The 22,861-nt window shown below is 46.1% G+C and overlaps 2 protein-coding genes across 2 annotated transcripts; one reads left to right on the forward strand and one right to left on the reverse strand.

Annotated features, from left to right (window-relative positions):
* Nucleotides 1–421: 421 nt before the first annotated feature.
* Nucleotides 422–3,276, reverse strand: LOC309541227 (uncharacterized protein). The gene is made up of 3 exons (XM_082238819.1): nucleotides 3,128–3,276; nucleotides 1,414–1,615; nucleotides 422–1,185 (listed from the first exon to the last, which is right to left on the reverse strand). The coding sequence occupies exons 1-3, from the start codon at nucleotides 3,156–3,158 to the stop codon at nucleotides 1,002–1,004; spliced, it is 417 nt and encodes a 138-aa protein (XP_082094945.1). The 5' UTR covers nucleotides 3,159–3,276; the 3' UTR covers nucleotides 422–1,001.
* Nucleotides 3,277–3,472: 196 nt separating this feature from the next.
* On the forward strand, nucleotides 3,473–16,302 carry AAMP (angio associated migratory cell protein). Its single transcript, XM_082238538.1, has 11 exons — nucleotides 3,473–3,653; nucleotides 5,270–5,395; nucleotides 6,104–6,223; nucleotides 7,106–7,245; nucleotides 8,055–8,199; nucleotides 9,124–9,207; nucleotides 10,195–10,310; nucleotides 12,449–12,543; nucleotides 13,721–13,811; nucleotides 14,722–14,876; nucleotides 15,484–16,302. The coding sequence occupies exons 1-11, from the start codon at nucleotides 3,524–3,526 to the stop codon at nucleotides 15,557–15,559; spliced, it is 1,278 nt and encodes a 425-aa protein (XP_082094664.1). The 5' UTR covers nucleotides 3,473–3,523; the 3' UTR covers nucleotides 15,560–16,302.
* Nucleotides 16,303–22,861: the final 6,559 nt, after the last annotated feature.

The raw sequence follows: 22,861 nt of genomic DNA on the forward strand, positions 1-22,861 counted from the left end.
GTGTGCAGGACGGCAGAAGGCACTGTGTGTGGAAGAGACATGGGAACAATATATTTGACTATCAAAAATGTTTACAAACAGCAATTGCTCACTGTAGCAATCTATAATATTACACAATTTAATACGCTAGAAAGGACCCTGTAATGATACCGCCAGTGTTTAGGAAATCAAATATTGTGCTATTCACACACAAGCATTGGGTTTAACATGTCTAATTCTGTTAGACTCATAGAATCATAGAGTTGGAAGGGACCTCAAGGGTCATTTAGTCCAACCCCCTGCAATGCAGGAATCTGAGCTAAAGAATCCATGGCAGATTGTTGGATTATAGCCAGTCAGTTCATCACATGCTCAAAACTATACAAGAAAATAAACCTGCTTGGGTTCTCCATAAGCATCTGCAATGAATCAGACTTCACACTTTCAATTTCAAGGATTTAATGGGTCATTTTTATGCCAATCTGGCAAGGTGTGGATGGTGAGACCTGGTCTCCCCTCTGGCCAATTTTTTTTGTAAAAAAAGTGATGAGAACACAGTTTTAATCCTAAATATGCTGCTGATCTAGAAAGTACAAGAAGATGGGCTTAATGGGTCCTCGCTGCCAAACATTCCTTACATAACTATTGTCCCTGCGCTTACCCCCCTAAATATTACTCAGACCCAAAAGAAGATAATCTTTTAACCCAAGATACCTACAACATGATGTCAAGCCAGACTGCAGTCCTGTTTTCCTAGGACTCATCTAATGTTGGTGATGGTAGGAAATTTATCGATAACCTCTGCATAACCCCACACAAAGGCATCATGAGAAATCAGCTGACTATATTTCATTCAGCGCTGTATGGTGCCTCATGCAGATTCAGAGAATGCACCGGGATAACTGCTGGTGGCAGAAGCCAATACCTGCAAGGCACTCCAATATACCAAAGTACTCTGGTACAGAGATAGAGCATCTTAAAAATGGCAACGACTGAGAGTTCTAGCCACTTTCATCCCAGGGCTAGGACTTCGTTTGAGCAAGTCCCTCTGTTTCTCGCAATGCTGTTCGGTATCGCTCTCTTTCATACTCTCCCTCATTGGATGCCCTCATCTTCTGGCGGACTTTCAGCTGCTTCAGACGGTTCTTGTCCACTTCTCGCTTAGTGAGGAGGAAAAGGATGATGCCAGAAGGGAAACCAATGGCCCTGGAGAGAGGCAAAGAATACATAAGCCACAACTTGTTCCCAGGAAGATTTTCCTTGGGGCTGTTCAGTCTCACACCACAGCCTGATATCCTTCCACTCCCATACTCAGCCCATATATTCAAGGGTTCCTTGGCGTTTGCATCAAACTGAGTTGCCTGGCATTGTAGGCTGCAAGATTAACAGCTAACCTGGGGAGATCATAAAACAAACTGATGAAATGATGCTCACCAAGCAATGCCAACTGCCTTCATGGGGTTCTTGCCCTTCCTCCCTGTGGGAATATATTCCACATGTTCATAGGTCTTTCCACCAGACTGTGGTTTTGTCTGTAATTCTTCCAAAGCCCTGCAGCTCCTGTGGAAGGATCGGGTAGGAGTTCCGAAAGGCACACCTAAGCCTACAGCTCGGTTCACAGTGGCAGAAAAGAGGCCTGCAAAGGAGACACACTATAGTGAAATTGTACTTTTAAACATTTCATCTAGATTTATCCACCAATGCTATGTCCTAAACTCACTGAGTAACGTTGACCCTTTTAGTTTATGTACATGAAAATGTGCCTAGTGGTCTGATCCTATGCATGTGTGCTCCTAGGTGGGCCTCAGCAAAGTTCCCAAGCAAGAATGCACTGCAGACTAAGCTGTCTTAAGAGGTCATTCATAGTGTGTTTGTGAGCATATTGCAAAGTGTCTTTTAATGTGCCTGATCCTTGGGACAATTCTGGTATAACGAATCCTGGCAGGAGACTAAAATGCCAGTCAGATGCCGAAAATTAACAGGGCTTCTGGTGCTTTGAACAAATTCCATGGAAGGATACTTTGGCAGGCATGGCTGTCCTCTTCTTCACAGAGCTGCTGAAGTGCAAAGGAGCTCTATTAAAATAAAAACAAGGCTCTGGGGATTGGAGGTGTCTGTGCCCTCACCTACCTGGCCGTGATTTACAAAGTGCTCCTCCATGGGCTGTTGTTGCAGCATGGCACAACAAACAGAGCATTTTTAAACCTGCTTTTTTTGCATGCATCTGGTAGATAAAAAAACAACCTTGTATTTAAAAATCGATCGATCAATCAATCAATCATTGGTCATTTTGCCCACTTTGAAACTTTCCTGAAAAGTTGTTTTTGGTGGAAAGCTTGTTAGGCTATCCCACAGACAATTTTCTTAAGGTGTGTGTGGATGGCTAAATAAATTCCTGCATGCATGCATGCCTACCGTGGACCTCCGGTTTCCAAAACTCATGGAGGACAGGGAAATACTAATTGAGAGGAGGGTCAACCACATAAAGTGTGAATATATTCCACCAAGAGCCACCCACTATTGTGGACAGGAAAAAAGGCATAAAATTGAAAGTGCTAGTGTGTGGATAACACACACAAAAAATCATCCCCGTTATGTATCAGTGCCCTAGTGTGTGTACAGCCAAAGTATACTTTCCCCATTACTCCTTTGCTTCCGTTTATCTCGTTTATCTCACCTAACGGTGGGAAACAACACATAATTTTATTTACAAATGTTCATTGTTTTAGCCCCCATATTTTAGAACGGAATCCTCCAGCCTGGGAAGCTTTACTTTCTGACTCTCCTGTGCCGGGCGGGGGCTTCGCTGCCCTGCATTGTTTTGCTTGCCAGTTGATAGGCGGAATTTATGCAGCGGGTTTCGTCTGTCACTCGCCGCTGTTTTTTGGGGGGAGTTGGACCAAAAAGTGACATTTCAACCAAATACTGCGGTGTAGAGCCTTGGGCCCTGGCTGGGAATCTCAGCACAGCCACAGAGCTCTGGCGACACCTCTTCCTCTCCTAACCAGCCCCAGCAGCAGCAGCAGCTGCTCCTCCTCCTCCGCCTAATTCACCAGCCGACCCTCTCGCTGTTTCCTCCCCGATGCCGGAGCCCGCTTCCTCCCCACCCAGGTCGCATTGCACGGGCAGCCGCGCCTCCCCTCCCTACCCTGCATTCGAACCCTGCAAGCGGCCGCCATCTCGGGGAAAAGTTCTCTCCCGCTTCCTCCCGTTGTGCGCCAGGTACTGGCAAGGTCGAGGAGAAGGAAGCGAACCCGGCACTACAACTCCCATGACTCCCTTTCGCGACGGCGAGAGGTCACATGGGCAACGAAGGCGCTCCTTCGGGGAGGAGGATAAGGCGGCCCTCTGGCTCGGAACGCGGAGCTGGCGAATGAGGGAGTCCGCGCTGATGACCTCCCCTCCGATTCGCTAGCCCGTTCCGATTCGCTTCGCTGATTGGTGGCGGAGACGTTGACCCCGCCCTCCTCGACGGGAGGGAGAGAGGGAGGAGAAGAATTCGGCGTAGGCGCGTGCGGGTTGCTGGTAGGCTGAAGTCGTCAGCATGGCGGAACCCGCAGACGGGGCAGGTTTGGAGGCGGCCTCGGAGGGGCTCTTGCTGATGGCAGCCGGCGATGAGGAGGGGGCCGCGGAGGAGATCGTGGAGGTGGTGGACCTTGAGGCGCCTGGACCCGGTAAAGAGGCGAGGGACTGGGCGGCTGGGACGGGGACTTGGGATCGAGGTCCTTTTCCAGGGACTTTTGCAACGGAAAACGTGACCACCCTGAAAAGTAGTAAGAGGGCTAACCGGTTAGGTGTCATCACCCCCATCCTCATTATCGCCACTCAGTCTGTCAGATTTATTTGTTAGGAGACTTTGGTCATCACTAAACTACAGCCTAGCTGAGCGAAACATTTTAACATAAATGACCCCCTAGCACGTTGGACCTCGTTTTGTGCAATAAATCATTGGTTCATCCGTTGGGTGCCTAGAGCAACCCTAGAAACCTTATATGTCATATACTATATTTACGCCTGTCAAGTAGTAAATAGCGCGCTTTCTCCCTAATGTTAAAAAAAAGAGGAAACTGGCCCTTGAATCTTTTTCACAACCCATCCCTGGGGAATTATACAGGAAACAGTATAACACACTGTGAACAATCTTTTGGTCACAGATGCACATACATTTACCGATATTCTGGTGTTCACCAACATCTTTGTTATTTATACACCCAGAGACAGGATGGATTTAGAGCTGGCCGCTTGGAGGTGCTCTAGCTCAAGAATATTACAAAGACAGGTCCCTACCCCAAGAGGCTTACAATCTAGAATGGGCACAGTGAAACAACAGGGAAAGGGGGAAATGGAGTCATGGGAAATATATGTGATTATTTCAATTGCATGCTATTTGGCTTTGGGAACAATTCTGTGTGTAAGAAGCTGCCATAAAGTAAGCTGATGTAAATTAAGCCAGTGTAAAGTTACACTAGGTCCAAACATCATGGGGCATTGGGGGGGCTGCTTTCTGCCTAAGCTTGGTAGAGAGAAAACAAGCATTTCAAGTAGTCTTTTATGCTGGGTTGCTAGGTCACATGATTGAGCTGAATGGGCTTAGGGTGCAGTCCAAATTCTGCCGCCTCATCACACCTTTTGAGGGACTTATATTGGCCTTAGCTCTTGTGACTGAGCCAGAATGAGCAAGGTACACTGGCTTATCTTTGGCTGAGCTAGGGTTGGCTCTAAGGTGACCCACTGCTTCCTATGTTGCTCATCCTGGTGGATTTTGCCATAGGATTGCTGCCTTGGTTTTAAAAAAGGTATAGGTACAAAGTAGATGATGGAGTATCAGTCACAGGGGAAATGGGAGAAGGGGAGCTGTTTGGAGGCAATGAATAACAGAACAGAGGAGAGAGAGGGAGGATGGGGTCCATAATTATCAAAACCGATGTCTCATGTAGGTATTATGCATTACAATCTATAATTTGACATAGGAATATAATTGAGGGGCTCAGGTTCTAGAGACAGCAGCATTTCAGACCACATGGAGTGGAAGGGGCTCAGGAGATTAGGGTTGGCGATTTCTACAACTTGTCTGAATCCTTTGCGACTATGACTTACTGGCATTTAGCTGTGGACTGATGTTGGCAGTTTACCACACAAGGTTCATTCTTCTCCTCTAAACGGGATGGTGAGCGCACACAGAGATGCCGCAGTTTAGCACACCTGCTTTTACTTCTTATGCTGGGTTGGTGGGGGGAACCTTCATGCTGACTGGCTTTGTCAAATAGCATTGCTTTGTTTGCTTCTGCAGATGATCTGGCTGATGAAATGGAAGATGTGGATTTAGATGAAGAGGAGGCTGCTTGGGAGGATGTTGAGGCAGAGGAAGGCATGGAGGCCCAAGATGACAGTGAGGTCACGTTCTCCAAACACACGGGTAAGCTGGTAGAGGAATGAGAGTAGGCATCTCATTCATTATCTAGTGCCCCAGGTTTGGGCCTACCTATTCTGTGCCTATTTTGTGGCCCGGCAAGACTACTTTATTATTATTTGCAAAAGAAACCTGGTTGATAAAGGATTTAACTAGCTCTTTGTCAGTGGCTAGCAAGGTATGCCATTGGTGGGTTGCTGATGCAAGGTCACACTAGCCGGTGAGCCTGCTTTCTACTTTAAGTCCCAGCCCTGCTAATTTAAAGCCAGGGGTGGTGATGTGAATCATCTCTGCTGGTATTTTCTAAGATGGTGCTCTTCCATGTTTTTCTTTTACCTTAAAAGGGCCAGGTGCCCTTGAGCAAGGAATGGAGGGGAAGCCCCTGTGCATTCTCTATAGTGCTGCGCTGTTGTGGCTACAGGATGGTGCTGTTTCAGCTGAGAGTGTGCTTCACTTTCACTCTTCTTTCCTTAATGTTTTGCTGGGAGAGAGCAACACAGTTATGCCCCAGTCAAGGATGGGGAAATTGTGTCCCTCCAGATATTGTTGGATTCCCAGCTCCCAGCCAGCATGGTCAATGATGACATTTGGAGGGTGGCAGGTTTTGCATCTCTGATCCTTTCGGTTCCTCTTGTTTGGATGCCCACACTGTGAGTGTGTGAGGGAGGTATGTCTGGCTTCTGTCGCTAACATTGTTCTGTTTGTTCTCCCTAGCATCTGTTTTCTGCGTCAGTCTTGACCCCAAGACCAACACGCTGGCAGTGACAGGCGGTGAAGATGACAAGGCTTTTGTATGGCGCCTCAGTGATGGTGAGCTCCTCTTTGAGTGCTCAGGTGAGGCTCTTCTGAGTAATACCTTGCAACTCTAATGCCAATATTTGAATTGCTTTGTGTTGCTGGGGTCAGCATCAAACAGTTTTAACAACAAATACTTCCCTCTATCTTGGATAGCCCTGGGGATAAAGTAATCCATATCTAAAAATCTATATATAGGAAATTCTTCAGCTGGTGATTTGGATAGGAAGCTGTAGTAATGGAAAACTTCTATATTTTTGAGTTGACTGAATATCTCCCCCTTTTACTTCTGGCATTGAAAGGACTGCCTGCAGATTGCCATATGTGGATAACTCCACATTAAGGGTATACTCTATAATGGCCCAGCTCTACTGAAGAAATAATAATTCCAACAGGGCTGGGGCAGCTGTGGGATTTGAATGTTGTTGGACTACAACACTCATCATTGTTGACCATTAGCAATGGTGGCTGGGGTTCACGGGAGTTAGAGCCTGAAAGAGCCATATATATCCTGCCTGCACCACAATGATTTTCAGGACTGTTCATTGTGTTGAGGCAGGATGTGTGTGATATTATTGAGCTCCCTGGAGGAACAGCAGGACTTCCACTGTTGCAAACACAAAGTATATGGTGCTTTACAGTGTCCAGAGCACTCTTTCTGCATTATCTTTCACAACAACAGACCTGTAAGGTAGATTATTATTATCACCCTGACGTTGCAGGGAATGGGTTGAGGCTGTGAGAGAACGATGTAGAGAAAGATGGTGGCTTTCCTGCAAGGCCATGAAGTGCGTTCATGGCAAAGGAGAGATATCAGGCACTTCCTGGTATGCTATCTTGCTTATCTTGGAGGACTCTCCATTGAACTTAATGGGATTGATTTCAGAATATGCATGTTCTTGTTCTTTTAATTATCACCAGGACACAAAGATTCCGTCACTTGTGCTGGTTTCAGCCATGATTCCACATTCGTGGCCACGGGTGACATGAGTGGACTGATAAAAGTTTGGCGGGTGGATGCCAAAGAGGAGATCTGGTCTTTCGAAGCGGGTGACTTGGAGGTGAGAAATGGGGCCTAAAGTTTCACCATGAGAAGATTTCCCAGGGGAAAGCATGACCACTGTCTTGATTCTAGGGAGAAAACTGTGACATGATTCAGATAAATTATTTCCTCTGACAGAAATGCATTGCTTTATAGGCCTGACATTTGGAATAGTCCATTTGGAACAGTTTCTAATTTTGTTGGGTGCAAAAATGTAATATGGAACAAACTGATGCTTTCTGTGCAAGCTACAGTGTTACGATTGCTACAACAAGGCTGTCAGTTTCACTCATTCCGTGTTCTTTGCCACTCTGCCGTAGTCATACAAAGGCTCACAAAACCACATGGCAACGTCATAGCGTGCCAATTGTACAACCTATATGTTAGGTTGCAGTCGTAAGCAAGGCGTACTGGTGAGATGGTGTGCTGTGGTGGCTAAAGAGTGGGAGCTAGGAGGCTGGAAGTCTCCAGCTGAAATCTCGCCTCGGCTGCAGATTTGCTAGGTAATGTTAGGCAAGCTCCCATCTCAGCCTTGGCCCCTTCTCCATCTCCCCTGTTGGCATTGTATGGGGACCTCTCTTAAAGTCTGGTTGCACGGAATACTGAGAAGAGCATATGGGAAGCTATTTTCACCATCTCAAGTGTTATATGAATGCTATACATTAAATGTTTGGGGTACATATTTAAAAGTTGGCTGTTGGATAACTTTTGCACAGTGAGAAAGAATTTGTTGGTCATGTGCAAAGCAGCAGGCTCCTTTCTGGTATTGCTTAGTTCCCTGCTTTCTCCTAGTTTCGCTTAGCTTTCTCTTTCTCTTCTTGACCCCAGTGGATGGAGTGGCACCCTCAGTCCCATGTCCTTCTGGCTGGCACTGCTGATGGCAACTCCTGGATGTGGAAGATACCTAGTGGAGAGTGCAAGACCTTCCAGGGCCCATCCTGTCCAGCTACGTGTGGCCATGTCCTTCCTGATGGTGAGGAGCAGGGCTTGCGATGTGGGGATGAGCTTGTAGAATTGTTATAGGCGTGGCACTGTCCAATGGCAGAATATGTCGGCTTGGTTCACCCATGATGCTAAAGCATGGTTTGTTTGTTTGTTTGTTATATTTATACCCCACCTTTCCTCCAAGGAGCTCAAGGTGGTCTACACAGTTCTCCCCTTCTTCATTTAATCCACACAACCCTGGGAGGTAGATTAGGCTAAGAGACAGTGACTGGCCCAGTGTCACCCAGTGAGCTTCATGGCTCAGTAGGGGATGTAAACTCTGGTCTCTTGGGTCCTAGTCCAACACTCTAATCCCTGCACCACACTGGCTTATTGGTTGGTTGAATCTTTGAACCCAGCCAACAGAGCAACCATGGTTTGTGTTTTGGCAACTTATGACTCCTGGCCGTTTTAACTATGATTTTGTGTTACGCCTGAACCCAGCAGCATTGCTTAATCAGTTTTTCGGCCACTCCATCCCAGATACTGGCCAAGTTATAGAGGCAGAAGGCAAGGCTAGATGGAAAACAAGCCAAGCTTTGGAGGAACAAGCTATGGCTTGTTTGCTGGATTATAAGGCAACTCCTGGGTTTTTTTTGAGAGTGGGGGTGGAATGGTTAAAACAAACCATAGCTTAGTGTCATGTGTGACTGTAGCTGCTGTGAAATTTGCCTCTTCCAAGCACATCCTCTGTTCCTTTATGCACAGAGGCAGCCTTCCTAGTGACCTCCGTAAATTTTGAACCTTGACCAGCATGGCCTATGGCCAGCAAGGAAAGAAGCTGTAGTCTAAAACATTTGGAGGGGAAGGCTGTAATAGCAAGGGATCGTGTTACAGTTGGGGTTGACTCTTGGGCTTCCTTGGGATCTCCCTGAATATGACAGAGTGACTAACACAAAGACGCATAATGCAGGGAGGAGAGCTGTGGTCGGTTACGAAGATGGGACCGTGCGCATCTGGGATCTGAAGCAGGGCAGCTCGCTGCACGTCCTCAAAGGTACCAAAGGTTCTGCTTGGTTGCCTGTTTCCATTTATTTGCTGTCAGGAAGCTGGAGCAAGGGGAGGTGTTGCTCAGAAACCTCTTTCAGAGTACTAGCTTTGCACGGGAACTGTAAAGGCAGGAAAGAACCCGAGGAGGGGGAGGAATATGGATGGCTTTCAAGAAACATGGAATCCCAAGGCCTAAACAAAAACAATAAAGCCCTGCTTTCACTGTGCAGCCTCTGCAGGATTTCCTCTCTTTGGAGATTGGCATCCCCTTCTTGGGGGATGTAATGATGGTCACCATCTTAGTTGCTTTTAAACGGGAATAAGACGAATACATGGAGGATGAGGCTCTTAGTCACGATTGCCACATTGCCAGTTACTGGGGAATAGTATTAGGAGAGGCCGTTTTGTTGTCTTTGTGAGCTTAACCAGGACAAAGGTCATGGGGGGGGGGGCGTTCCTGTGATTATGCCTGCTTTTTCCTACCTCCTTGTGGGCTTCCCAGAGGCATCTGGTTGGTCACTGTGGAAACGGGATGTTGGAGGCCTTTGGTCTGATCCAGCAGGAATCCACTTGCCTTTCTATGAGAATCAGTTAAACTACAACAAAGACTGAGATGGATTGCTTTGAAAAGTATCAGCAGCCCTTCGTCAGTCACTGGGTTGGGGCAGAGGAGAGAGGTGTGTTGGTCAACCTTGTGAAATTGCATCACCCAAGGGCCACTGAGCCACTTCTGCTCGCAGATAACAGGGTGTTATTATGAGTCAAGGCAAAGGCCACAAGCCTCTCTAATGGTTTTCATGTTCTTATATGAAGTCATAGTCTTTTTGTTATTTTTCTCTTGTGGCTGTAATGTGCTTCAGAATTGGCAAATCCAAAAATAAAAATGGTGAGCCAAGACACAAGCAACTATTTAGGGCAATGAAGGAGGTGGAAGGTCTTAGGACACACCTAGGCACCCTTTGATGTGTGATCTTTGCTCTCTCGCCATTTCTAGGTCAGGACGGGCACCAGGGCCCGTTGACGTGCGTGGCCAGCAATAAGGATGGCAGCCTAGTCCTGACAGGCTCTGTTGACTGCCATGCCAAGCTAGTGAGCTCTGCAACAGGCAAGGTGGGTGCCTTCTTCCCCTCCATGCTGGAATGAATATACATGGGAACTTCCTTAGCCCACAGGGTGTGAGAGTGGGAAACTGTGTTTGTTGCAGCACAATCTTGTATGGCCCATTTGGATAGAAGTTGCATTTTTATTCCACCCTTCTTCCAAGGAGCTCAGGAGTTCTGTCCTCTTCCTTCTTTCACCGTCACAACAACCCTGGGAAGTAGGTTGGGTGGAAAGTGACCTGGGTCTCCCTGCTCCTAGTCCAGATTTTACACCAGGGTGGATAAAAATCAATGATTTTTAAAAATTTAAATTGGATGTTTTTGATTTTAATCAATTTTTAAAATTTAAATTGGATTTTAAAAATAACATGCTTTTGGAGGAAAACATCTTTCTAAAGATAGTTTTCTATTTAAGTTACATTATAGTCCAAAGGCCATCAGCAAATAAGTATTTGTTTTAAGTTTTTCATGTGTGTTGAAACTCAAAGTTGTTTTTTTAAAGTTTAACCACATCAGTTAACAAACATGGATACATATACTATAATGTTATTGTTTAGTTAAATCAATTGTTTAAATTGTTGTTAAGGAAATGATCATTTTTTTCCTTCCAATAAAGTACAGCAGAAAAGTTGTCCATATATAAACAGTTAACTTATTAAACCTCACAATAATTTCATAATTATCTGTCTATGTCAGGCATAGGCAAACTCCGGCCCTCCAGATGTTTGGGACTACAATTCCCATCATCCCTAGCTAACAGGACCAGTGGTCAGGGATGAGCCTGGTCTATGTATTTCTGATAGTATAACCAAATCAGTAATTTTTGATATAACTGTAAAAACTACTCTGAAAATTTATTATCCCAAAAATGAAACCTTCATCTCATTGTAAATGTTAAGATTATACCAGCAGGAATGCCTTTCTGTAAAAAGAAGAAGATTTAAACCAAGTCTTACTGACTAGTGATTTAAATCGTGATTTAAATTGATTTGATTTAAATCAAATCCAGCCTCTTAACTTTTCTGGTATCAGAGAGTTAAACTACTGTACGCAGTAACCCCTGCAAACAGGGAGCTTTCTTCTACCATGCCTTGTGCATCCGGCTCTCTTTCATGTCTTGTGTTATCTGTGCATACATCTATGGGGCAGTTGTAGCTCTTGTAGGGGATGGTCAGGGTTTTGCAATGTCACTCTGCCACCGCTGCCACCACACGGAGAGGGGAGCCAGGCTCTGGTGAGTGAGATGGGCCTGTGACTTCCTCTGAAGCCAAGCTAAAATTGAAGGGAGTGAGGTCCAGGATTTGTTGCCACTCTATCTGCTCTGCATCTCCAGCTTGGAGCAGGAAGAAAGAGGTGGATACACATCACCTTGCCTCCACACCTAACAGGCATCCCAAGCTCAGAATGCCTTTACCCTCTCTTCTTCGCCTCTGAAGGTTGGCGGGGCATTTTCACTTTTCCCTCACCAGCTCTAAGCAGAGGTGTTGGGTTCTTTCTCCATTTCAGGAACATTGTGTGATGTTGGGGACATTGGAACAACAACAACCACCACTACCACACAAAAACAGCAGCAGCAACAACAAATCTTTTTTATTTATTATTCTGGTTGGCCAGTGAGGATGCTGTGGTGATGGCTGGTTTTCCAGGTGTCTCCTGTGGTGTTCTGAGCTAAGTTTGTAGGCTCTTTAGTTTTTGTTGGATCTTGCCCATGAGTAGTGTATATCAGGGATGTCCAACAGGTCGATTGGGATTGATTGGTCGATCCCCGGGAGGTTGCAGTCGATCATTGTCAATTGTGGGCTCATTTGCCTTTGCCTAAGAGCACCTGGCCTCACCCCCTCTCCCCTGCTTGGATTTTCCTGATGTCTGTAACAGAAGACAAAGTTTTTGCTGTGAGGCGAAATGCGTTCACAGTGCTGTTTTGTTTTGCTTCCCCTTAAAAGTCCCCCCCCCCAAATGGAACCCCAACAAAATGGGTATAAAATGGGGTATTTCCCACCTCTTTAAAAAGGTCAACAACTTTTACCTCAACCCCAAGAAGGGGGGGGGGGTAGATCACTGTCAGATTTTAATTCTGAAAGTAGATTGCAGTCCCTTGGGAGTTGGCATCCCTTCATTATCTTATCATTGGCTGTTTCTTTCCTGCAGGTTGTGTCTGTTTTCAAGGAGGAGGCCATTGTCCCCAAGTCTTCTGCTGAGGAGGCTGAATCCAACTCAGTTGAATCTCTGGGCTTCTGCAATGTGTGAGTGTTGCCTTCTGGGTTGTGGGAACTGCCCGGAACTGATTGTTGAAATAAGTGAAACGTTTCCATCAGGAATGAGGAACTTGCAACCCTGCTAGATTTTTGTTCCCACAAGTCCCAGCCGGTGGTCAGGAGTGAGAAGTGTTGTAGTCCAACAATGTCTTGAGGACCACAAGTTCCCCATCCCTGGTTTGCATGAACAGAATGGAAGGGGACAACTGCCTGCAACATAATGTAGAGCAGCCTTTGCTAACTCAGTGCCCTACAGATGTTATGGCCTATTATAATCAGTCCAACCACTATGATAGTGCTTGTAGAGGCTTATGGGAGTTGCAGTTCAAAGTCCCTGGAGGGCATCAGGTTGGCAAAGTCTGATCTATCATAAGATCAATATGGGCTAGAGACCACTGCATCATGACATCTTAATGGTTTATTTTACATGACATTTTCTTCACCCACCCTTTGAATACATGCACATCCTTTGGGACTGCTTACAACAATTAAACAGCAATATCACGAAACTGCTATACTGTATCAAGTAAAATTACGTTGGGAAAGAGGCAGACTATTTCGAAAACAAACTTCAGATGGAAGCATCTTCCCAAGAGGGCAAAGGCCTGCCCAGGGTAGTTGGGATGGTTGAGTCTTTGCAAGCCTACTGGCTTCTGAGATTTCACCAGGCATTGCCCACATGCTTTCAAGGCTATCCTCTGCCAGAAGGACTGAAAAAAATAAAGGAGATTTGTTTTAAAAAATTAAACGGGGTTCAGAGGGAGGCTGCTCAGGATCAGTTTCTACCCTCATGCACTACAATTACAGGATACACACAATTCTTGAGAATATTTGTGAGCATTTCTGCCAAAGTCATGTGCTGTTGCATGGAACCCATTTCAGGGGAAAGCTATCACCAAATTCGGAGAAGACTCTGCCTTCACAGGCAGCTCCTGCATTGCTCCTTTTCTGAAGGAACAAGAGCCAGCCTGGTGACTCCTGAATGACTGCCCTTCCTGCAAGGAGGCTTGGATTCCGCTGGGAGGAGATCACACACTGTTTTTTTGTTGGATGGGCTTATTTATTTATTAAAGTGCATTGCCTACTTTTCCACAAAAAGTTGCACCCAGAAGCCTCCCATTTTTTTAAAAAAAGCTCCTCTTTCTCTGGCTTTGTTGTCATGCAGGATGCCGCTGGCTGCTGTTGGCTACTTGGACGGGACCTTGGCCATTTATGATGTCGCCACACAGACCCTGAGACACAACTGCCAGCATGAGGTAGTGGAGAAGACCCTTCTGGGAATTGCTGGGGGCTTTGGGAAGAGCTGCTGTTGGCAGGAGGAAGCAGTTCGATCCAGGAGGAATGCAGCAATAGCCAAGTGCAGCTGTTCACAGAAGTCCTGGGTCCTGGCCTCTGCCTTGCAGCCCTGCTGCTGACAGGAGCTTCAGACAGGTCCCTAGTGCCTCGTGTAGAAGTGGCCCTGCACATGTTGTTGGGACCGCAACTCCCATCATCCCCAGGCAACATCACCAGTGGTCGGGGATGATGGGTGTTGGAGTCCAACAACATCTTGAGGGCCACAGGCTCCCTTTCTTTGCTGCAGCAGGAAACTTTCCTGAGCTAAATCCCCTACATGCAAACAGCACCCAAAAACCCTATTATGGGTGAACACATAATGGAGGGAAGGTTCATATTTTCTAAGCTCTCCTTTAATTCATTCTCTTCTCCTGAGTGAGTGGTCTTCTTTCCTGGGAAGCTTACTCTGCTGAGACTGGTTGATTGCAACATGCGTTGAGTTTGTAGTCCAGGCTTGGCGTCCAACCACCTCTGATTTAGGTAGTCAGTAGAGTTTGTTTCATTCAACATTTCAGGGTGGGAAGACCTTAGGTGGGCGAGGGACCTTTCTTCTTCTTCTTCTTCTTCTTCTTCTTCTTCTTCTTCTTCTTCTTCTTAATATACCTATACCTGGAGGTCTCAGGGTGGTTCACAGAACAAAATCAAAATACAAAACCACCAAATACATAATCGAAATAAAAACTACAACCCAATAACACCCCCCCAAAAAAGAAAACCCCACATTTTAAAAGGGCATAGGATGTCAATCAAATCAACAAAAGGCCTGGTTAAAAATGCTAAGCGGGTGGGAATGCTGGTGACTAATAGGACCCTTTCCTTCTGTATTTTCAGTCGGGGATTGTACAGCTCCTGTGGGAAGAGAGTTCCCCTGTGGTCTACACCTGCACCCTGGGTGGGGCCGTGTGCCTCTGGGATGCTCGCTCAGGCAAGCTGATCAGCGAGTACCGGGGCCACTCAGCGGAAATCCTGGACTTTGCTTTGAACAAGTGAGTTCCTGGAGCAAGAACCCGGGGGGAGGTGCTGGGTGGAGGGGTACAGAGGGAAGCACAGAAAGCAAGCATTGGAAGGCAAGGCTATACGGAACAGTATACATTAAGCTATGGCTTGTTTTTGTGTGGGTGTGAGTAGGGTTCCTGGGGAAGGAAATATATCCTGTCTTCTTAAGGCTCTTTTCGTCCCAGCTCCCTTCAGAGTTGTCCTTTTCATTTGGAGGGAGGGCTCCACCTGTGGTTCTTGCAGAGAGCTGTGCATGTACACTAAAATGGAAATATGTGGTTTGGCACAGAGAAGAATGGGCTTGGAAAAAGGGTTCATCCCTAGGTAACCTTGGGCACGTTGGCTTTCCCTGCCTTCCTTTGTTATATGTAAAATGGGACTTGCTGATATCTGCCCCACCTGAGAGTTGTGAAGGCAAGTGAAATAGTGATTCTGGTTGGTTTTTGTTTGCTTGCTGGGGATTAAGCCTCGCTGAGGTGAACAGGACTTGCTCCTGAGTAAAACCAGGGTAGGCTTGGGCCGTCGAAACTTGCACTGATATTGATTAGTAATCGTTGGGGTAAACCTTTTTCTCTTCTTGTCGCCTCTTTCTTGCAGAGACGCTTCCATTGTGGTTACCACTTCTGGCGACCACCAGGCCAAGGTCTTCTGTGTGCAGCGCCCTGACCGCTAACAGGGCTCCTCTCGAGCAGTGATTGGCACTGTGAAGAAGCAGCCCCATGTGGATGCAAGTGGCCACACCAGTGGGACTGTGGTGGGGTGGGCAGGGTGGTTATCGTCCCGCCTAAGAGGGCATCTAATGTTTTTGGGAAGGGAAAGCTTTGCCACCCTATCCCCCGACTGTCCGAGGGCTAATTTTTTTGGAGTTTTGGATGAGAAGCTTTTAATTATTCCCCCTGCCTAGTACTCTGAAGAGCTACAAAGGTGTGCAAACACACTGTGTCTGGTCTGGGGGATAGTGCATCTGCATGACTGTGGTGGCAGAGGTGTGCCATGCCTTTTTCTGCATTTTTTCTGGTATGGCTCCCCCTTGTATAACTTGCAAAGGAGTGTGCAAAAACCCTGGTAATCAAAGGTATTGGCTTCCATCCGCTTCTGCATAAGCTGGGACAGGTGGATGGCTTCGCAACCTCTGAAATGACAAGGAAGTATGTCCTCCCACCTCCCCTGTTTGAAACCTTTGCCCTTGGTTTGGGTGAGCAAATTGTGTGGCTTGGCAGGGAGGGATCGGGTTTAGCCAGAGTTCTGATGCTCACACATTGTCTTGGATACATCATCTTATGGTTGGTTGAATAGAACAGCCTGGGAGTTGGGCAGTGGATCTCTCCAGCAACAAATACACAATTTGTTCGAACGATCCCTCTGGCCGCTTCTATATCAGATGACATCGTGATGCAATAAAAAAGAACAAATGAAGTAAGAAAGGCTATCATTTTCGCAAGGACTTTGTTTGGGGACCTATTTGTCCATGGTCAAACAGTGAGTCGGTTGACTGTTGTCTACTCCCAAACCAATGGTCATTAAATAAAAAAAAATATGTGTGCTTATGTTCCTGAAAAACTGGAAAGAGGGAATGAATGAACACATGGAAGCATCCCTTGTTCCTCCACCAGCCAGTTCCCTGGTCTCAGCAAAGAGAGCTGAGTTGGGGGTTCTGCTGGGAAGTGCTCAGTGGTTCCTTGGCTTACTCTGTAACCTCTACTGCATAACAGATCTGACCCCAGTATCAGCCAGATGCGTTCAAATAGAGCACAACTGTTCTAGACATCTTACTCTTTGAGGTATCGTACGCTGTGGTGACCTTGGTAGGAATTGGGGGCTCCCTCTCTCCCAGGGCTAGCACAGTGTCAGAAGAGGGGGAGGGGGGGAAGAAGAATGCTCCATCGCATGCTGCGTTTTTGCCAGCTGGTCGTTGAAAGTGCTGCCCTGCGCTGAGGGAGGCGGGAACAGAAAATGTTTGTGAGAGGGGATGCGGTGTCTCTTATGAGAAATGGTAGCAGGAGGAAGTTCATGGGGTGCAGTTTTCGCTTCCTATGCTAACACTACCTGTCCCACAGCTCAAGGGGCTTTTTTGAAGTCAGTCTTCGCCAATCATGAGCCTTTGGAAGATTGTCACTAGCGTGTTCTCCGCTTCCCAGAGTTGCTGCTCATTTTGTGTGTGTATTGTCATTTTGTGTGTGTATTGAACATTGTCTTGTTCAGAGGACCTGCTGGAGGGTCCTGTGTAGAAGGTGAATATAGAAAGCTATCTTATACTGCAGCAGACTGTAGATTGATCCAGCTCTGTATTGTCTCTGTAGCTACTGACTAAATAAAGTGCGACTGGAGCTGGAAAGACATGCTAGTATTTAAAACAAAATGTCAAGTATGTATTTAGGATATCCTGGGACAGATGGATTAGCCTGTCCCACCAGTAGGAGGCAATTGGTTTCTAATTTGTGTGCTGTGGAGGTGTCCCTTGTGTTTAGAAGTGGACTGAGAAATAGGTGTGAAATCCTCTTGCGCCCTTTGCACTTGTGAAACTGCTTTTGATCCATCAGGCACATCTGATAAGTTAAGAAAAGGAGATGTGGTTTTTGGTTGTTTCTCACTGCAGTCCCAAAGGCCCCCCTGTTACAGTGGTGGTGGTGGGGACCCTCCAAAATGGTTTGTGGGGGAAGAGGGGGAAAATGGATTCTCCTTTACTTCAGTGGATGTCTTCACCGAATTAAAAGCTAATCTGTGAGCAGAATGGTGGCATGGTTGGATTTCAAAGCATGTGATCTCCATGGGAACTGTCGTTTGTTAAGGGTGCTGGATATGGTAGCTCTGTGAGGAGGAAACTCTAATTACCAGGATTGTTTGGGGAAAGTTGTATACTTCAGATGTCCGTTAATATGCTTTAAAATGTGTAGTGTGGATCTGCCCTGTGTATGTGTGTACAGGTGGTGATGGGAATTCAACAGTCAACTATTGAAAAAAGTATAGAAAATGACTTTTTGTAATTGGGTTGCATCACCTGCCGTGGTTCTTTTTATTTTTTTATGCATGCACGTTTTAGCACTTCTTCTTAGAACAGTCGTGAAGAGGGCAAAGCCTGTTGCATAGGCAACCACCCAACAATACTTCTTTTCTTTCCATGCAAATATGTTTTGTGTGTATAGCAATGCCTTTAGTCATGATTGGTTTGTCTGGCAAATTTTGAAATTTGCTTGTTCACAAAGCAAGGTTCATTTTGTTTACCAAATCCTCAGAAACTTTTGTTCCACCAGCAGTCGGGCTAGCATCATTTGCTTTTGTGTAATGTCTACGTTTCCATGGAGCAACGTCGTGCACTAGGACTAAACATGAACAGCCACACCATTGCTCTGTACGTTTTCTTAAAATTTCAAGCTGGCTTCAGCAACGTACCCATCCACGCAGTGACTACCGTTCTGCACCTCCTGGTCTGAGGAATGCAGACCATGAGCTCTCGATATTCTTGACTTAAATCAGCCTTGTCAACAAGCCCACAAAAGTTGTAGAAATGTTTATTAGCCAGCTGGGGCTGTCAGAAAAGAGGCCCCTGTTCCCATTGCAGCTGGTCCAGTGCATGGCAGAGGGGGGTGGGCTTCCCTCTGCTGGCACCCTACTTGGTTTCTAAGGTGATCTGAGGAAGGAAGATGTTCTCTGTCCTCCCCACCCCCCTCCAGTAGTAGGGATTGTTGAATTTTTCAACTTTCAAATTCCAAAAGTGAGGAATTTGCTAAAAAGTTGCAACGTAACTTGGGAATTCCAAAGATATTTTGGTTAAATTAATATAATTTAGTTTTGCTTAATACGTAAAATGTGTAAAATTGCATAGAAATCATTAGAAATGATTGCCAAGTACTTGTAAGTTTTATATAAATATTATTGTTGTTATTAATTAGCATTACCTGACATTTTCAAAAGGTAAAATTAAAATTCTTTGCTTTTCTGAGAGCAGTTTATGTTCTTTTTAATCAAATGTAGATTTACCAAGCTAAATGTTGTCCAATAAAAAATAATAATAGCAGATTTGAATTCCTCACGCCCCAAAATGTATTTTCAAGACCTCTGAAGTGATAACCCCTTTTCACCACTTTTTCTTGAGCAAGACAGCTCGGCTCAGAATAGATCTATTTTGTAAACTGAACCAACATGTTCCCGGTTCTCTGGTTATCCTTAATAAGCCTTAATGGGTCTCTTGTTGTGGATGAGAATGTGTTGCTCTCATGGCAGAAGAGACATGGGAAAAGACCACATGTGCAACAGCAAGATTAAAATACCAGGAAGATGTAACAGATCTAGAGCATGTGACCCTCCAGATGTCATAGAGGCGGCGACCATTTTGTGTGTGTCCAATTGATGTGCGACTGACACGTCTGTTGCTTTTGGCACCAGAAGGGGGTGGAATGGACTTTCATGTTACCACTGATGTGTGCATTGACCCAGAACACAACTCCAGTGCAAATAGGGACTTGCCTGTACTACAGTTCTCATCGTTCCTGCCTGGTGCTGATGGCAGCTTGAGCACAACAGCTTCTGTAGAGCCACAGGTTAGCCACTCCTTCTCTGAGCATCTTTCTGTCACCAGGGGTCCACCACTGAGAGTATGCCTATTACTGTATGGAAGAAATACTTACATAGAAGTATATTTTGTGCCTAATGAAGAATGGAACATCCAGTTCTGTTACTTTTTACTGATGATACTGAGTATATCAGTCTTTCCAATATGATGGCCTCCAGTTGGGAGCTATTGGGTTCCCAGTTAAATTGTTGGGCTCCCACCCAACTCCTATCAGCTCCAGCCAGTAGTCAAGAAAGATGGGAGTTGTAGTTCAACATCTGCAGGACTACATGTTAGGCTCCTCTGGAATATGTAATGCCTGAGTCTGTCTTAAAATAAACTGCTTGGTTTTGTTTCCCAGTATGTGAATATCATGCAGCAATATTTGTTTCTGGGAATGTAAGCCACAGATTTTCTTCCTAGATATTGTAAACAGCGATTCTCATGGGAAAATGTTGGCCTTTATCTAGCAGTCCAGAACTGAGATGAACTTAGATAGTTACAAAATGATGTTGGAGGGCCAGTGCAACCTTATCTAGTTCATACACCAATCCCTCAGTGTCCAGATGATGGTGTGGGCTCTGAGAGATGCAAGCAAAATGATCGAACCAGAGGCTTATTTCTAAGCAGACATGGTTAAGATTGCACTGTTGTTCAGACATGCTAGCAAGACCACATCAAAGTTAGTAAAATGGTTGAATCCAGAGGATTCCTGAACTAGCAGGCTGCCTTTCTATAATGAAATGAGTCAAAAGTGAATGAAGACTCCTCCTACCTCAGCTTTCAGTGGCAGCAATGTGGAAAGACCAGAGTGCACACAAAGTGTGTGCTAGAAAGAGGGGTTTCTGTTCCACGGAACCACAAGTTCAGAGAAATACATTAAATTACCAGAGGTCTCAGAAAAGAGCATTTCATGGAACCTAGCAAATATCATTCGTTGGTTAAGTTATTAGCAACAACTCTTACAAGTGGTTGTCAAGTTCAGCGGTCAACGCTGTGCCCCGAAATCACTGGAGAGAGAGAGAGAGAGTGCACCTGTCAAATATAACATGGGTAAGGTAAAGTGACAAGATGGGGCAACCACCATCTGGGGACTCAAAGGGGGGATTATTTTGCTTTTAGTGGACCCTCTGGCTAGTGATCATAGGAAGTTCTTTCATACTAGATCAGACTGTTTGTCCTTCGGGATTAGCATTGCTTGCTCCAATAGGCAGCAACTCCATGGCTCTACTAGGCAGGGGTTGAAGCTGGGCTTTCTGAATAAGAAGCATGTGCTGTACCACTGAGTGGTGGCCTCTCCTCTCCTCTTTCCTAGGCATGGGAAAACGTAGCTATTTGCTTCGGTGTGACCTGCTTTGGATGCTCTCTGCTGAAATGGTTGTATTTTGAAGCTTGGCTTGCTTAGCTTGTGCATGGTATAGTGTGCTATGGCCGCTGCGGAAGGGTTCTGACAGTTTCCCCACTTTTTCATCATTAAGTTGTTCCAAGATTCCTACCCAGTTTAATATTAAGGAAACGGGAAGTACCATAAGGCAGGATCTCTGAATGGCGGCAATTAATACTGATAAAGTTCAGTTTTGCCTCCCTTTCCAAGCTTCCTGAATCTTGGGGGTAGCACTGCAGTTTAAAGTGGGGCTGAGAAACCTGTGACCATTCACATGTTGTTAGACTCAAAACTCCCATCAGCCACAGCCATCATGGCCAATGGCCAGGGACGAAAGGAGCTGGAGTCTAGCAACATCTGGAGGAGGCTGCAGGCTCCCCATCCCTGATTTAAAGTACAGGGGAGGTAAGAGACTTTTTTCCTGTTGCAAATGAGAGATCAGAGTATTATAGAGTGAGGACTGTGGGGGCGGCAGCAGAGATGAGTGGCAGGCTTCTGCTGTGCTGCCCTTTCTCTGATCTCTTCCAGGAAGTGCTGTTGCTGCTGCTAGCACAGCTTCAGATATTATAATAAACACAGGGTAGGGGCTGTTCTTTTTCAAGCATTCCGGACCTCCCTACATCCTCAGATCACAGTCAACAGGGAAGAGAAGCATCCAGCTGACCGGCTCTTCTGACTGCTCACACTTGAAACTTAGCAGAACTTTTTTGGTATTAAGTCAACGAAAAGCAGAGCTCTGACCTGGGCTGGGTAGAGCAGGGAGGAATTCCTCGCGCTGCCATTTACCCTATGAGAAAACAGCAAGAGTTCCTGGAAGCGTCCGGGCTGCTGTGTCAAATTGCGGAGAAGGCAGTGCTTGCAAGCCTTCTGCCCGTACTGACTTTTCTCATTTAATACAGATGACAGTTGCTCCTGGCATTCTGCAGGGAGCCGCAGTTTATCACAGCGTGATCAGGCAAAGCTGTTGCAACTTCAATTTACACATATCTGCAGTCGCTGTAGCTTGCGTTACATCTGCTTGACCGGCTGCCCTTTTCGTGTTGCAGCCGCCAGTCCCTTCTGATTGAAATCCCAGGCTGATGGATGAGCTGCTGTGTTTCAGTGGCACAACCGTGTCCTTGGAGTGTTTCAGGAAGCTGTGAGAGATTAACTTGAACATTTTGCATCGCAGGGTGTGACTGCTGCCCCTTTCCTGGGGACAGTGTGCTTCCTAATGGAATATTTACGAGCTCTCATCCATCACATTGCGGAGAGCAGGGGATGATCATGAGCCATCAAACCCCATCTGTGAGGGTGGAATGGCTAGCTAATCCTCTTTCGAGCAAACACAGTGGCAGATGCTGCTATCGATACAGCCCACTTGGCGGTCAGCAAACATTGGTAGGGGGAACTCCCTGGGATGTGGTGAGAGAAGAGGCACCACCGGACTCTATTTGTTCTGTCAACGTGGGCAAAACACCCAGGTTGTTGCCCAAGTAGGATAGTATCATGGTGGGTGATCTAATTATATATACAGATTTACCAGGTTTCACTGGTATGCCAACTACAACTGTTCCTGGATAGGGATGGGTTGGCCACAGTGATCTGTGCACTGACAGCCTCAAGAATGGATTACTGTAATGTACTCTATTTGGGGCAGCTCCTAGAGCTGGTTTGGAAACTGCAACTGGTGCAGAATGCAGCCCCTCCAAGCGTCCCTGAAGTTTCCCGGCCCAGTATACCTGAAGGAGCGTCTCCACCCCCATCGTTCAGCCCAGACACTGAGGTCCAGCTCCAAGGGCCTTCTGCTGGTTTCCTCACTGTGAGAAGTGAAGTTACAGGGAACCAGGCAGAGGGCCTTTCGGTGGTGGCACATGCCCTATGGAACATCCTCCCATCAGATGTCAAGGAAATAAACAACTGTCTGACTTTTAGAAGACATCTGAAGGCAGCCTTGTTTAGGGAAGTTTTTAATGTTTGAAGTTTTCTTCTGTTTTTAATCTGTTGGGAGCCGCTCAGAGTAACTAAGGAAACCCAGCCAATGGATGGGGTATGAATAATAA

The sequence above is a fragment of the Podarcis vaucheri genome (genome assembly GCF_965113315.1).
Source record: "Podarcis vaucheri genome assembly, chromosome: 1".
Classification (NCBI taxonomy): domain Eukaryota; kingdom Metazoa; phylum Chordata; class Lepidosauria; order Squamata; family Lacertidae; genus Podarcis; species Podarcis vaucheri.

Bases quoted from the DNA above. Each gene is read 5' to 3' on its own strand.
- LOC309541227 (XM_082238819.1), bottom strand. From the start codon at position 3,158: ATGGCGGCCGCTTGCAGGGTTCGAATGCAGG. The intron at 1,616-3,127 runs GTAGGGAGGGGA...TCTCCTTTGCAG, and splicing joins TTGCAGGGTTCGAATGCAGG to GCCTCTTTTCTGCCACTGTG. The intron at 1,186-1,413 runs GTGAGCATCATT...GCCTCTCTCCAG, and splicing joins AAGGCAGTTGGCATTGCTTG to GGCCATTGGTTTCCCTTCTG.
- AAMP (XM_082238538.1), top strand. From the start codon at position 3,524: ATGGCGGAACCCGCAGACGGGGCAGGTTTGGAGGCGGCCTCGGAGGGG. The intron at 8,200-9,123 runs GTGAGGAGCAGG...CGCATAATGCAG, and splicing joins TGGCCATGTCCTTCCTGATG to GGAGGAGAGCTGTGGTCGGT. The intron at 10,311-12,448 runs GTGGGTGCCTTC...TCTTTCCTGCAG, and splicing joins TGAGCTCTGCAACAGGCAAG to GTTGTGTCTGTTTTCAAGGA.